The sequence below is a fragment of the Paralichthys olivaceus genome, chromosome 15, assembly GCF_024713975.1.
Source record: "Paralichthys olivaceus isolate ysfri-2021 chromosome 15, ASM2471397v2, whole genome shotgun sequence".
Classification (NCBI taxonomy): domain Eukaryota; kingdom Metazoa; phylum Chordata; class Actinopteri; order Pleuronectiformes; family Paralichthyidae; genus Paralichthys; species Paralichthys olivaceus.
In genome coordinates, this window is record NC_091107.1 from 13075937 (window position 1) to 13089517 (window position 13581).

The 13581-nt window shown below is 39.0% G+C and overlaps 2 protein-coding genes across 2 annotated transcripts; one reads left to right on the forward strand and one right to left on the reverse strand.

Annotated features, from left to right (window-relative positions):
- Positions 1–527: 527 nt before the first annotated feature.
- LOC109628622 (cationic amino acid transporter 2) lies at positions 528–13317 on the forward strand. The gene is given in 14 exon segments (XM_020085826.2): positions 528–807; positions 809–851; positions 4970–4977; positions 8913–9283; positions 9486–9641; positions 9752–9908; positions 10131–10264; positions 10577–10799; positions 11011–11147; positions 11682–11784; positions 12236–12369; positions 12466–12632; positions 12966–13074; positions 13183–13317. Coding segments are annotated over 14 exon segments (2010 nt in total). The 5' UTR covers positions 528–661; the 3' UTR covers positions 13305–13317.
- On the reverse strand, positions 1811–6043 carry casr (calcium-sensing receptor). The gene is made up of 6 exons (XM_020086217.2): positions 5736–6043; positions 5341–5647; positions 4126–4959; positions 3803–4033; positions 3164–3287; positions 1811–3057 (listed from the first exon to the last, which is right to left on the reverse strand). Exons 1-6 carry the CDS (start codon positions 5918–5920, stop codon positions 1934–1936), a joined length of 2805 nt encoding a protein of 934 aa, XP_019941776.1. The 5' UTR covers positions 5921–6043; the 3' UTR covers positions 1811–1933.
- Positions 13318–13581: the final 264 nt, after the last annotated feature.

Below are 13581 nucleotides of genomic sequence, written 5' to 3' on the forward strand. Positions count from 1 at the left end.
GCTTCCTAACTGGACACTGGCAATAAAGCGGAAACAGTTAATTCCTATCAACCAATAAGATCCTGTTTCTAAAACACCCAGTGCCATATAAAGTCGATCAATCATTCAAACTTTATTCATGCATCATGCATTTATCTATGCTAAAAATTCTAATGTAATTTCTGGACATGTTTTAATCAGCATGATATCCTGATATTGATTTAAAATGGTCCCTTTTATATCCTTAATTATTATAATATGTTGCTATCCTAGTGGACAGTGGGGTTAAAGAGAAAAACAGTGTTCATTCCTATCAACCGATGAAGTTGTAAATGAATTACAAAATATTATAAAACAGCCATATAAAGTAAATCAATCATTCAAACTTTATTTATATAGCACCTGACTGGCAAAATGTAGGATGAATGAAATTTGAATTAGAAATTAGCTCGATTTTGGAGACCAAATCATACCTATGCAATCAATAATAGAAAATACTACAGTTAAAGAAAGTTAAGATACTAAAAATATACATAGTAGTGAATAAAATAAGTCAAATTAAAATAATAAAAGGTCAGTAAAAAAAAACTCAATTAAAGAAAATGAATGATGATAGATTTATGTAACAGCGAGGATTATATATATATACAACGATGGGCATGAGGGATTTATCGGCTACGATATGTTTAAACCAAGGAACTGTGACAAAGATTCCCATCATGCAATGCTTTCTGATCATGTGGTCCTAACTTGTCTCACTGCTCCTCCAGATGAGACAGACATCATGCTGGTCGCCCTGCAGGGGGCCACTGACTCTGAGGGTAAAGGTCTTCCTCCTGCTAACAGAGGAGATGGTTGTCCAGCTGCTTCAGGTCAGCCACGATACTGAACTTCTCAGCGTGTGATTGTCTTTTTATACAAACTGGTGGTGCTGCAGTCCTCAAATGCCTTTTTACCTACTTTTTTATAATTTCATTTAACATCCACTGAGATTATAGATTTTGAAGAAGATCTGTGTGATGGACAGAGGTTTGCTGAGTAATACTTATAGTACTACTACTTATTTTTAAACTAATAATCTTTAGTGCAAAAAGGATGGTATTGCAGAGCTATAAGCGTCCAAGCATTGACGAGATTAAAATGTAACTGTCTTTTCATCCATCAGTAAGGAAGGAATAAAAATTAAAATATACTAATACTGATTTAAAATGTTCCCTTTCATAATAATATTTTGTTATTACTTCATAAAATGTCTCTTTTTTGGGAAATAGTCACAGCTTCACAGTTGACTATCAGACAGAGTGGTGTCAGTACAGTACCTTTGCCAGCTCCTCTGCCCCTCTATAGCTCCTCTATAATGTGAGGACATGATGTTGGTTGTGTAGGTCTGTAGTGAGAATGACATTAACATGTGAGATAGCACTGCACTATTTGCAGTTGCTGTGGACTTGTGAAAAGCAAGCAGAAATAGTTCAAAAAAACTAAATACCACGTAGACCTCCATCAGCGTCATTTTTTCTTTTTCTTTCTTTCACCCAGATCTATATTTTGGGGGTGAATTTTGAATTATTTCTAGTGAGTGCAAGCTCCACAGTTGAGCATTTTATAATAATGCAGGCAGTCCCTTGTGTTGTAGAGAAAAATATAGACTATCCAAACAAAAAATGTATTACTTTGCATTGTTTGCATTTCTCCAGGTGGAGTTCATTGAAAACAAATGAAGATCTTATAAAGTTCTGAATTGTACAAAATGTTTTATGATTATTATTAGCAGGTTTTAGTACACATTAACAAGACACAGGATTCAGGTACAGTATATTAGTTGGAGGGATTTTGAAACATCATATTTCCGACAAAATGTGAGGAAAAAGGAAAGATGTAAAGTTTTACATGTAAAAAAACTCAATTAATGGAACAGATGAAGCTGAAACTTGACAGATCCACACGTATTCTATCACATAAGAGAACTCCTCCTCGACTCCTCGAAGCTCAAGGACAAAGTAACTGTTCCACTGCCAAAGCTTACCCTCGGCTTTGCTGAAGTCGGGTCATTGCCATTGGTCTTCAGGCTGATGGATGAAGATGGAGTGGAGGCAGAAGATCCACCAGTGCTGCTTGACTTTTTTCGTGAAGCCGTGCTATGCTTCAAAGTAGCTTTTGCCGCCACTTTGAAAGCGTGGGCTGCAGTGCTGCACCTGACCTCCTCGATGGTGTTCCGGGACGGTTTGAAAAGGATGATGTAGACCTTGTTGAAGAAGATGCAGGCCAGCATCCCAAAGCTGGATGCCAGTATGGCAATGACCTCCACTGCTGAAACAAACTTGCCGTAAGTACTAAAGTAGGCAGGGATGAAAGAGATCCAAACGATAAAGAATATGAGCATACTAAAAGTGATGAACTTAGCCTCGGTGAAATTTTCTGGAAGTTTGCGGGATTTAAATGCAAAGAAGAAACATATAGCGGCCAGCAGGCATGTATAGCCAATAAGAAACCCAAGAGCCATTACAGAGCCCTCGTTGCATGTGATAAAAATCATCTCATCTATGTCATAATTCCTGTAACTGGAAGGGGGGGCGTTGTACAGCCAGACAACACAGATCATGACTTGGACAAATGTGCACAGAAACACCAGCAAAAACTGAAGGTTTAACCCCCACCATTTACGATGGAGACTTGTGGGGATCTTGGCTTCAAATACCAAGAGTACTCTGTTAGTTTTCACAAGGATGCAGGAGATACAGAGAACAAAACTGATCCCAAAGGCAGGTTGGCGTAAACGACACATCCAATCCTGCGGCTCTCCAATGAAGATGAGGGAACTGGAGAAGCAACAGATGAGAGAGAACAGGAGGACGTAGGACAGTTCTCGGTTCGTGGCCTTCACTATTGGGGTGTTGCGGAATCTGACAAAGACAGCCATCACGAAGCCCGTCAAGGCAACACCCAGCGCTGCACATATGGCCAACGCTATCCCGAAAGGTTCCGTCCAGGAGAGAAACTCAATTTCCTTCAGGAAGCAGAACGTGTGGTTCCCATTGGACCAGGAGTTATTTGGACACTTGGTGCAAACACTGGCATCTGTATAAATAAAAAAAATGTTGTGCGTGCATCTTAAAAATTACAACAGAAGCTATAAGGTATACATTTTGTAAAATGAGTATATGAAAGTTTGAACTCTTTATACCTCTATGAATACTGTACTCTCCATCTGAGCACTCCGTGCATTCAAAGCAGCATGTGGGCATACTATCTATGATCCCCTTTCTTGTGCCAGGATCACAGTCCTCACTGCAGTTCGAGAATGGCACCTAGAGGATGTTCAATGGACAGAAAGGTTGCATGAGAGTAGTACTAGGTAGTTTTCTCCTCCTCACCTTGAGGATTGGGGACAGAGTATATCACAAAGATTGTTGAGGAAAATGGGATTTGTGAATATGGGCTACACAAAATAAAAAAAGTGATTGATTGATTAATTGAGAGAAAGACGATTATGTTAACTTCATTATTACTGCTCTTATTGATCCATAAGTACAGCTCTGATTAAACAGCTACCCCACACCCATTTACCATACTGAGCAGCTAATATTTGTATTGAGATAATTTAAGTGTAAGTTGCTTTCCAGAGAACATGGAGTCTTAAAAAGTTGTTATTATATATGTTTGTAAAAATCTTCTGCTTTATCTGCAGGTTACAAAGTTAATTGAATTACAGACAGTTTTAAGGATATTGTGCAAGGTGAATAAACACAGGGAAAAACCGGGAATGACAGGAAACACAGGAAGGCACTGATGAGAATGTGGACAACAAAATAGTTTGACTGACCTCTGAACTGTATCCATTCCACAGAATTTTTGTCCTGTCAATGAGCAGTTTGGCCCCTCTCTTTGCGTGCATGTTGTAATATCCAACCTCCTCAAACACCACAGAGCCGTCTTCATTAGACCTGTGCCAGTTTATAATCATGTAGTTTGCTGCCGGGTCATCATTCTCATCAAAGTGGATCTTTTCCCCCATACTGTTGGTGTAGTTTAAATGTCTCAGCTGCTTCAGGACCTGAGGGACAGAAACACACTTTTTGATGATTCACATATAAAAAGAAATTAGATATTTAACAGCTGTGGTTGAGGAGATGTGCATTATTTTACCTGCCATGCTTCCATTTTCTTTATATCTGCACAGGAATTGTTGGCAAAAAGTCCATGTCCGGGTGTGCAGGTAAGAATGTCCTGCAGGGCCTGTGCAATGGAATACACTGCAACATATACATTATAGGAGATTCGAAGGTGTGTGTTGTCCAGGTATGGGGTCTCAACGCTTGTGATGTCTTCCTCACCTGTACACAAAGGCCTGAAACTAGTGCTGCCACTTTCTTGCAGTCTTGGGCTGTCCTCCAGATAACAGTTGAAGGTTTCTTCCCAAAACTCCCTAACAAATTCATTATGACTGTCTTTCTTTGGTTGGACATGTTGTAAGAACTCCCTAAAACCTGGTATACGCCCCGCCTTTAGAGCAAAGCCAATAGTTCCTGCCACAACATCAAGATACTCTGGTTTGGCAATAAGGGAAGAGCTGGCCCACGCTTCGCTGGCTAACCAAATGCGATCTGTGATGTTTCTCCTGACCATCTCCTTGATTAGAGGCTCAATATCCGGACCACTGGCAAACACTACAATGACTTTAGCTGTGGAGTTCTCTATCCTGTCAGCCAGAGCTTGGATTTCATGATCCTCAAAGTATTGAGAAATAAGTTCATTCAGGTGAATGCAGATGTCTCGCTCTTCCATTTCCTTCTCGAACTTTTCGATTCCTGGGCGTCCATAGTCGTCATCGGAGGCCACAGCAATGACCCAGTTCCACTCGAAGTACTCAATGATGTCTGCCATGGCTGTGGCCTGGTACTCGTCTGTGGGAATGGTCCTCATGAAGGACTTGTACTGATTCTTGTTGCTCAGTAAACGACTTGATGAGGCGTAGCTGATCTGAGAGGAGAGATTTCAGTTAATCAACCAGGTTTTTGTTGTTTCATGCTCATTACTGTTCTTTGATCAACATGAAGGTTTTGTCATTATGTTGATAAAACACCTGGTCGAGAACACACACACACACACACACGCAATGAATGGAATACGTGAATGCAAGATCCACACCACAACTGCAAAAGCCAAAAAAGTGAGCAACACTGGATCTTAAGTATAAAATGAGCAAGTTACTGCTTCCGTCATTTTTGAAAATCAGGCCAAACTAGCCTTGGCATTTGTGTTATCCTTTAGTGTACGTGTATGAGACGTCTCGGCCCCCTCGTATATTTGCTTCTACTTAAATTCATGACTCAGCCAGAGTATTAATGGTCTGTGACTCACCTGAGGAATATAGAATAGGCCAAGTAAGTTTGCAACTGCTGTGGAAACTGCAGATCCAGCTCCTCCAACCACTGCAATGGTTGATGGGATGTGATCAGTGCAGTTACAGAATTCATCTAAATTCAGTGAGTCAATCTTATTTTGGGCCACAAAACTTAGGGTAGCTTCCAAAGCTTTTGACACCGTGTTGCATGTGTCAAATATCCTGTAGCCCAGACTGATGTTGGGCAGGAGAGTGCTGCTGTTGTTAATCTCATCAATTGCAAAAATCATGGCCTGGAGCCAACGGAAACCACGGAAGTTGAACCTGTAAAAAACAACACAGCATGGATTCAGAAGAGTTGAAAAGAGTCCGTTTAAAAAAAACACACTATGTCAACAGTCTCATGTTTTACCTGACACACTGTGTGGATTCTGGCCGTGCTGCGAGGTCTTGGTCTTTGGATGAAACACCAAAGTGTATCGGAAAAAGACCTCCGAGTAAAATATCACCGGTCATCTGTGCTCTTTGATGGGGCCCATAAGTGGAAATGACATAACTGGACCCCAAGAGTATCAGATAATGCAGAAAAAGTCTCATCTTTACTTTTTCCTCTAATGGATAATGGATTGGTGTCCAAAACGTAGAGTGAAGATCAGTATAATCTTCTCCTGAAAATCTGCCTGCTGCGCTGTTTAGTGTTATTCATGATTGCACTGAAGAAAATGTCTGCCAGGGGGAAAAGGGGACATAAACATTAATGCTTTTGTTAAAGCATAATCAGAAAGGCTACTATTACATCAGATATCCCAAATTTCCTGATAACACAAATGTGCAAAATAATATATATTTTTTTCTTAATAATTCACAGAGAAATAAACATAATTCTTATTCAATAGCATCTAAGACTCTACTTCAATACTTTCCCAAATCACACAATGGTGAGAAAAATGGTCTTAGAAGCCAACACAACACAAAGGTTGTAACTGTACTAAATTACTGTATATAAGTCTGTTGAGAGTTGACTTCTCTCGTAATGTTCCTAAAAAAGAGATGAATTTGAATGTTTAACACCCCAGCAACAGCGTGGTAGTGTTGCTTGAAATATCCACCTGAAACCAAAATAGATGCAGGATTTACATCAGCCGAGAATGAAGTCACACACTAATGATTCTCCTTCCTGCAAATGCTCGGTCTCACGCTGTGGCCAGTGAACCCAGTCACCATGGAGAAGAGCCATAGCAGCCTCACTGCATCTGGCTAATACTGCTGGAAAAATGCTGGGGCAGAGCTGCGATAATGAAGTAACTGCCTGCCTTTAAGAGCCACTGTTGGCCCACATTAACCATTATTAAGTGAATGTTCTATGTACAGTCATATAAAATCTATTTTAATTTATAATGGCCATTATTTTTAGACAGAAAGAAAATGTTGCTTTAAAATAAACACCCTAATGTCCAACAAAAGTAAAGTAGAATGTTATTATATATTCATTGTTTTATAGAAACCAATGTCCCCTGTCTTTTTTTCTAAATAACATAAAAACTAAAAATACAAATCACATCACCTCCACTTGTTCAAAATGGAGAGAATAGAAAAAAAATGATTTCTAGCAAAGTACAATCAGCAAAGAAATTGGCTGTAATATCATAATATATAAGTTAGCTAAATATAACATGATTTTTTGAATTCTCTAATTCTTCAATGTTTTTAACTTACAAAGTAAAACTTTTAAGACAAGAAAACCTGTACAATAACACAGGATCAAACTTACCTGGTACCTGGCTGTGTATTAACAAATATGACGCACTCAAAGAAATCAATCTGCAGCTTTACCCTGATTTTAAAGCCTTTCCCCAAAATATCCAGGGTGATGAATGAATTTACTGGACAATGGTTTTAGCTTTCCCCTTTCTGCAGATGAATCATTAACCAAGAGAGGGGTAGTCCATTTCCTTCGGTTAATGAAGTCTACTCACAGTTCGCTCCAAAGTCATCGCAACCTAAAGTTGGAGGAGAATGAGTCGGGAACTGACTAAAATTAGATTTTATCTCATTTTAACTCTTTAACTAAGTGCCATCATGCAACTTTAATTTCACCAATGAAACAATTTGCTCCAGGGGGGAAACACTTAATACAACATCAAATACATGTTTTAAGCTCTTTAGTTCTTGAATATACAATCATCACTGTTGTGGAAAATCTGCTGATCAATGGTTAACTCATCAATGAAGAAAGCGTTCAGGAGCCCTTTGACGTCTTATGCTGAAATATTTATCGAAGCTTGGCCAAGGAGAAAATCAGAATTCATCCATACATCTGTGCATGATGCTCTCTCATATTCTGAAGTCTGCTTTCCTGCAGTCACTCTTTAAACCCCAACAGATCATTTAATCTATGGGTCTGCTCGTTCCTAAACAATCAAATGTATTTTCTAGTTCTGGAGACAGTATTGCCTGCTTAAGCAGTCTCATGTCTGTGATGTCTAGGGAGTGAAGGCTTTGACCTTTCTCCAAGCTCTCGCACTTCCCAAACACAACAGCCTTTTGCACTATGCCCCAGAGAGGACAAGAGACAGTGTCTATGAAAGTTCCCTAACAATCACTACACTGTTTATATATGATTCAACATTCAAGAGGGCCTATAAAAACAAATGGGATGGACAAGGCTTTATATTGACTTAGATAGCTGCTGGATGTGAAAGCTTTACTTAAATGTCTCAGAACTTGCCTGCGTTTATACTACTGCTTTCATGATGTGAAATAATTTCAAATACAGACTAATTGTATTTGTTCACCTATACTGTTTAATACCATGTTAAGCATAAACTGCTGCATCCATGGTGAACACATGCAGGGCTTCTACTTAACTAGATGTTTACTTGCCACTATGGGAACACTGATCCCTTTACCTTCAAAGGCGTCATCTTTCACACATTATCAACAATTTCTAAAGAACTTACAAAGGTTTTGATGCTGAATGAAAGCAAAATATCGTATCATCATTTGTTGTATGCTTTGAGAAGTGAATGAAATATTTTGACATGCTGATCCTGGCTTTTTCCAAAATGGCACGTATGTCTGAAATGTAACAAGATGTGGCAAAAATGTTGAGTTCACAGCGAATGGGTTTATCCTCACATTCAGTTTCCTCTCGGCCAGATCGAAACACGGTCTGGTACACGGCTGCATTCATCTGAAAAGGTAAGAATGACTTTCTTAAATTGAATTAATAATCTACTGGTTTTGATTATAGTCCATAGGTCATTGAAATAATACAAGTAATAAGTGTACTGTGATGAAGCAACAACTCACTTGAATTTCTTATTGCTTCTTACGTGCATGCCTTTACAGCAAATTGCTCACAGGTGACATGAAATGCACATCTGGATTATGTTTAACATTTATATGAGAACGGTTTGATTTCTCAACTGCCACTTTACCATTTCTCTCTTTTGACCAGAAAATGTCATTGAAATGGGTGTTGTGTCTCTTTTCTTGTATGTGGAGGACATAATGTCCACCTTACAATGACAAGCTGTCCACCAAGACACTTTCTAATTTGTGTGCGTTTTATCAGGAGGTTTTACAGGATGCCTGGTGCACAGATTCTACTGTTCCTGCAGAGTCTGACACGTAGGAAACCTCTGGAGCCCGAGGGCGAAGTGTCCAACTTTCGCCGATGCCTGACCACCCTTGACCTGGTGGCTCTGGGGGTTGGCAGCACACTGGGGGCCGGTGTGTATGTGCTGTCGGGAGAAGTTGCCAGAGCAGTGGCCGGGCCGAGTATCATTATCTCTTTCCTGATAGCGGCAGTGGCCTCTGTATTCGCTGGACTGTGTTATGCTGAATTTGGAGCTCGTGTTCCCAAGACTGGCTCTGCCTATCTCTATAGCTATGTGACTGTGGGAGAGATTTGGGCTTTTATCACTGGCTGGAACCTGCTGCTGTCTTATGTCATAGGTAAAGATAATGTCACTCAGAATTGTTTTGCGATATGTGCGCGGAATAATCGATGTAGTAGATGCTGCTGCCTCTCATTCTTCATAAAAGACCTGATGTGACAAGTCTCAAGTTTGAAATAAAGAAAAAAAGAAAGAAAATCATTGATGAATTTCTATGAATTTACCCATTTCGTGTCTCCTCCTTGTTCACTGTTTATTAGGGACATCGAGTGTAGCCAGGGCATGGAGTGGGACCTTTGATGACCTCATTGGAAATGTCATCGCCAACTCTCTGGGCAAACAGGCTGCAATGGATTTGCCTGGATTAGCTCCTTACCCAGACTTCTTTGCAGCTGCTCTCATAATGCTCCTGGCAGGCAGGTTTCCTAATCTAATTTATTGTTCTAATTTTGCCATTTCAATGTTTAAAATATTTTAAAATATATAATATTTTTCAAATGTTATTGTATTTTGGATTTCTTTATAGGGATTCTTGCATTTGGTGCAAAAGAGTCGGCCACAGTGAATAAGGTATTTACTGCGGTTAACATCCTGGTGCTGCTGTTTGTTATCCTCTCTGGCTTCATTAAGGGTGACATCAACAACTGGTACATCACTGAAGACACTCACTTAAGTGCATATGAGTAGGTATCATAAATATGAAAAACATGCTTCACCTGCAGACCACAGAAACAAATGAATTCAATTCAGTCTTAATGATGTTGTGACCTCTTGCTTTGCCGTGTTTGGTAAAACATAGTTTACAGGGTGTTAGTGTTAATGAGAAATATTAAACTGACTAAATATGGGTGTAAAATATATAATTACCAATTAGTTTGTAAAATATTATTATATGTTCTTTGCAGAAACCACACCTCACTGAACGATACTTTCAGATATGGCAGTGGGGGGTTTTTCCCTTTCGGCTTTGAGGGTACATTAGCGGGTGCGGCCACTTGCTTTTATGCATTCGTTGGATTTGATTGTATTGCCACAACAGGTAAGTTAAAAGAGGTTCACTATTACATAATGGTTGATATGCAAAATAAGTCATAGAATGGAAGGAATGGATCAGAATGACTTTCAGACCTATACTTATGTGGTACATAATTGAAACAGAAACATGTAAAATATATTCCATTTGTTTTGGTGCACATTAAAAAAATGCTAAAAAATTAAATGTAGTATAGATAAAGACCTTTTACACATGCAGTATTTACTTTGTAGGAACATCCACAGACACTGTACATGTTAGTGCATGCAAAAAATGTGTTGAACTTAAAGTTGTATAAATAAATGTGTTTTTCCATAGGAGAGGAGGTTCAAAACCCACAGAAGTCGATCCCTCTTGGCATCGTGGCATCTCTCCTCATCTGCTTCTTGGCCTATTTTGGTGTGTCTGCTGCCCTGACTCTCATGATGCCGTACTATTTGCTCAGCGCTCACAGCCCACTGCCTGCAGCCTTTACATACATCGGTTGGGGCCCTGCAAAGTACGCAGTGGCGGTGGGATCCCTCTGTGCACTGTCAACCAGGTATGAAACACAGTGGGTCTTTCACAAACTCCACTCTGTTCCACTGATCAAATCCAAAAATGTGTTATTTTACTAACCTTCAATTTGTCCTGTTAGTGAATTTGTATAAAAATACATTATCATGGCTGACAAGTAGAATACTTACAATAAAGGAAGATCACAGCAATCCCAGTTGTCGTTGATCGAGTTCTCATGAGTTTATTCCTTGCAGCCTTCTCGGATCAATGTTCCCGATGCCCCGAGTTATCTTTGCCATGGCCAGGGATGGACTTCTCTTCACACCACTCAGTAAAATCAGTGACAGACAAAGTCCTGTCATAGCAACCCTGGTGTCAGGGGTCGTAGCGGGTAAACTTTCCACAATATACAGTTTAACACAATAATGAACTGACTGTCTATTTTTTATTTCCTCCTGTTTTGAACATTGGTTACCATCCTCACACTCATTGCTCAACACTTTCACGCACACTACACTGAGTCTAAACATCTAAATGTATTTATTTAGAGGAGAGACAATATTTGGCAAAAGGTTAATGTTTTCCTTCTCAGCCTGTTTAGTACAGAGCAGAGTTAATCTGCAGAATAAACACCTGCATGTCAACTGATGAGTTCAAGCGCACAGTACATCTTTGACTGTACATGCACTTTCTCTGTGAGCCCTGTAGTGTCCAAAAAAACATTAGAAGCACACATGTTCTTCAAATATTGCTGTTAAAGTCTATTTGAGCACTGTTAAAAGCACTACGGATAAAATGTATCATTATTATTTAACATACTCGTTCTGAGTCTTACATGAATTTTGAGACCAGCACCTGAACTAAGCTAGTTGAAATACAGTTAATTGAAATGATTGTCAGATTATTATTATTTATGTCTTTTCAGCTATCATGGCGTTAGTGTTTGACCTGAAGTCACTGGTTGACATGATGTCGATTGGAACCCTCTTTGCCTACACACTTGTTGCCATATGTATCCTCATATTAAGGTATGAGTCATCATTATAAAACATGATATCATAACTGTATTCTAAATAACTACTAGAGTGAAATTTGTTGGTGATATGTCTAATGAGGAGTGTGGCGGTTTTGTGTGTAACTGAATGCCTATAGTATTACAAGTATTGGAGTGGGTGGTAAAACAATCAAAACACATTTTCAAGGTTGAAAGATCAACAAAACTGTGCTATGGTCAAAATATACAGGTTAGTGGCCCAAGTAGTGAGCTCATCATTATAACAACTTGCTGATACTGTGCAGTAATTATCAGTTTCAGTGACTGATATTTGCAAATCATTGTAAAACAACATGTCATTGGCCTGGTCTGTTAGAAACATTAATAAACTCCTTGTTTAAATCACAGCTTTATTTTATATATAGAAAGAATGCTATATCAACCCATTGCCTGGGTACATTTGTTGACATTTCCTCACTTTGCAGATACCAAGCAGACCTCAGTGAAAATTCAGGATGCAGCAAACCAGAGCCTTTTACCATGCGTGCAGTCTTCAGTCCTCCCTCACAAGCAACTTCACGGACGTCAAAAAATGTCACTGTTTTAACTATTTTTACAAGTGAGTAATTCTACTTATTGAAATTCTTTATGTATTATTTTGCATATAGATGTTTTTTTTGGAAATAGTCATTGGAACTTACATTGATCTCTTCAGTCTTTTTAGCTGTCACGCTGAGCCTCCTCATATCTGGAGCTGTAGACTCCCTGCAGGCCCTGGAGTGGTGGAGTTTACTCTGCGTCTCTGTGATCATATTGATTCTGGTGCTCATTATCTGGATCATCTGGAGACAACCACAAAATTCAACAAAGGCTGCATTCATGGTACATCTCATCTATCTTATAATAGCTATCTCAAAGATTTTCTTATAAATAAATGTTTGTTCAGTCACTATTTATCGCGTATCTAAGCAACATAGATCTGATTGAGCCTATGGCCCATGGCCCTACATGCCAAGAACTGACACAGGCAATGCATTGTATTTGCCATTGAGCTTAGCAAATGATAGTGTCCATCAAAAATGCATCTAGAAAAGTGATTTTCAGCAAATCAGTTTGAAATATTGCAGGGACTTCAATGTTTCTTGCAACATTTAAGTCTTAAACAGAGAATTTGAGTATTTTTTGGTTTTGATTTCTCCTTCTTCATATGCATAGGTTCCGCTTGTGCCGTTGCTTCCTATATTCAGCACCATTGTCAATGTCTACCTTATGGTTCAGCTTGGATCAGAAACATGGATCCGCTACGCAGTGTGGATGATAATAGGTATGTTAACAATATCTCTACAAAATTCATGTTTCATTGTAACAAAATTTGTGACAACATCAAATAACATAGGCCTGACCATGCATCGTGTGTCTTCTCTTTCAACAGGCTTAATCATCTACTTTTGTTATGGTGTTCATCACAGTGTGCAGAAAGAAAGGCTTCAACATTCCCCGAACCAGGTCCAATTTCACAGTATCACCGAACCTGGAGAAGATTACAATGGCTAAACAGTGGTGGATAGACTGATGAGAATATTCACTGGGCACAATAAAGCATTTCAGTCCTGACTTGTATGTTGTTTGTTACATGTGAGGTTGAATATATAGAAAACATTTACTCAAAGCTTTTAGAATAAATTTAAAAAAAGGTCCGTTTAGATAACATAGATTGACAGTGTCCATAAACATGGATACATGTCTTTTCGTTTAACTGTTTTAGTTCTTGATATTGACAAATCATATTACTGGGGTGGCCTAGGTTTAAAATAAGTTCCAAAAGAAAACA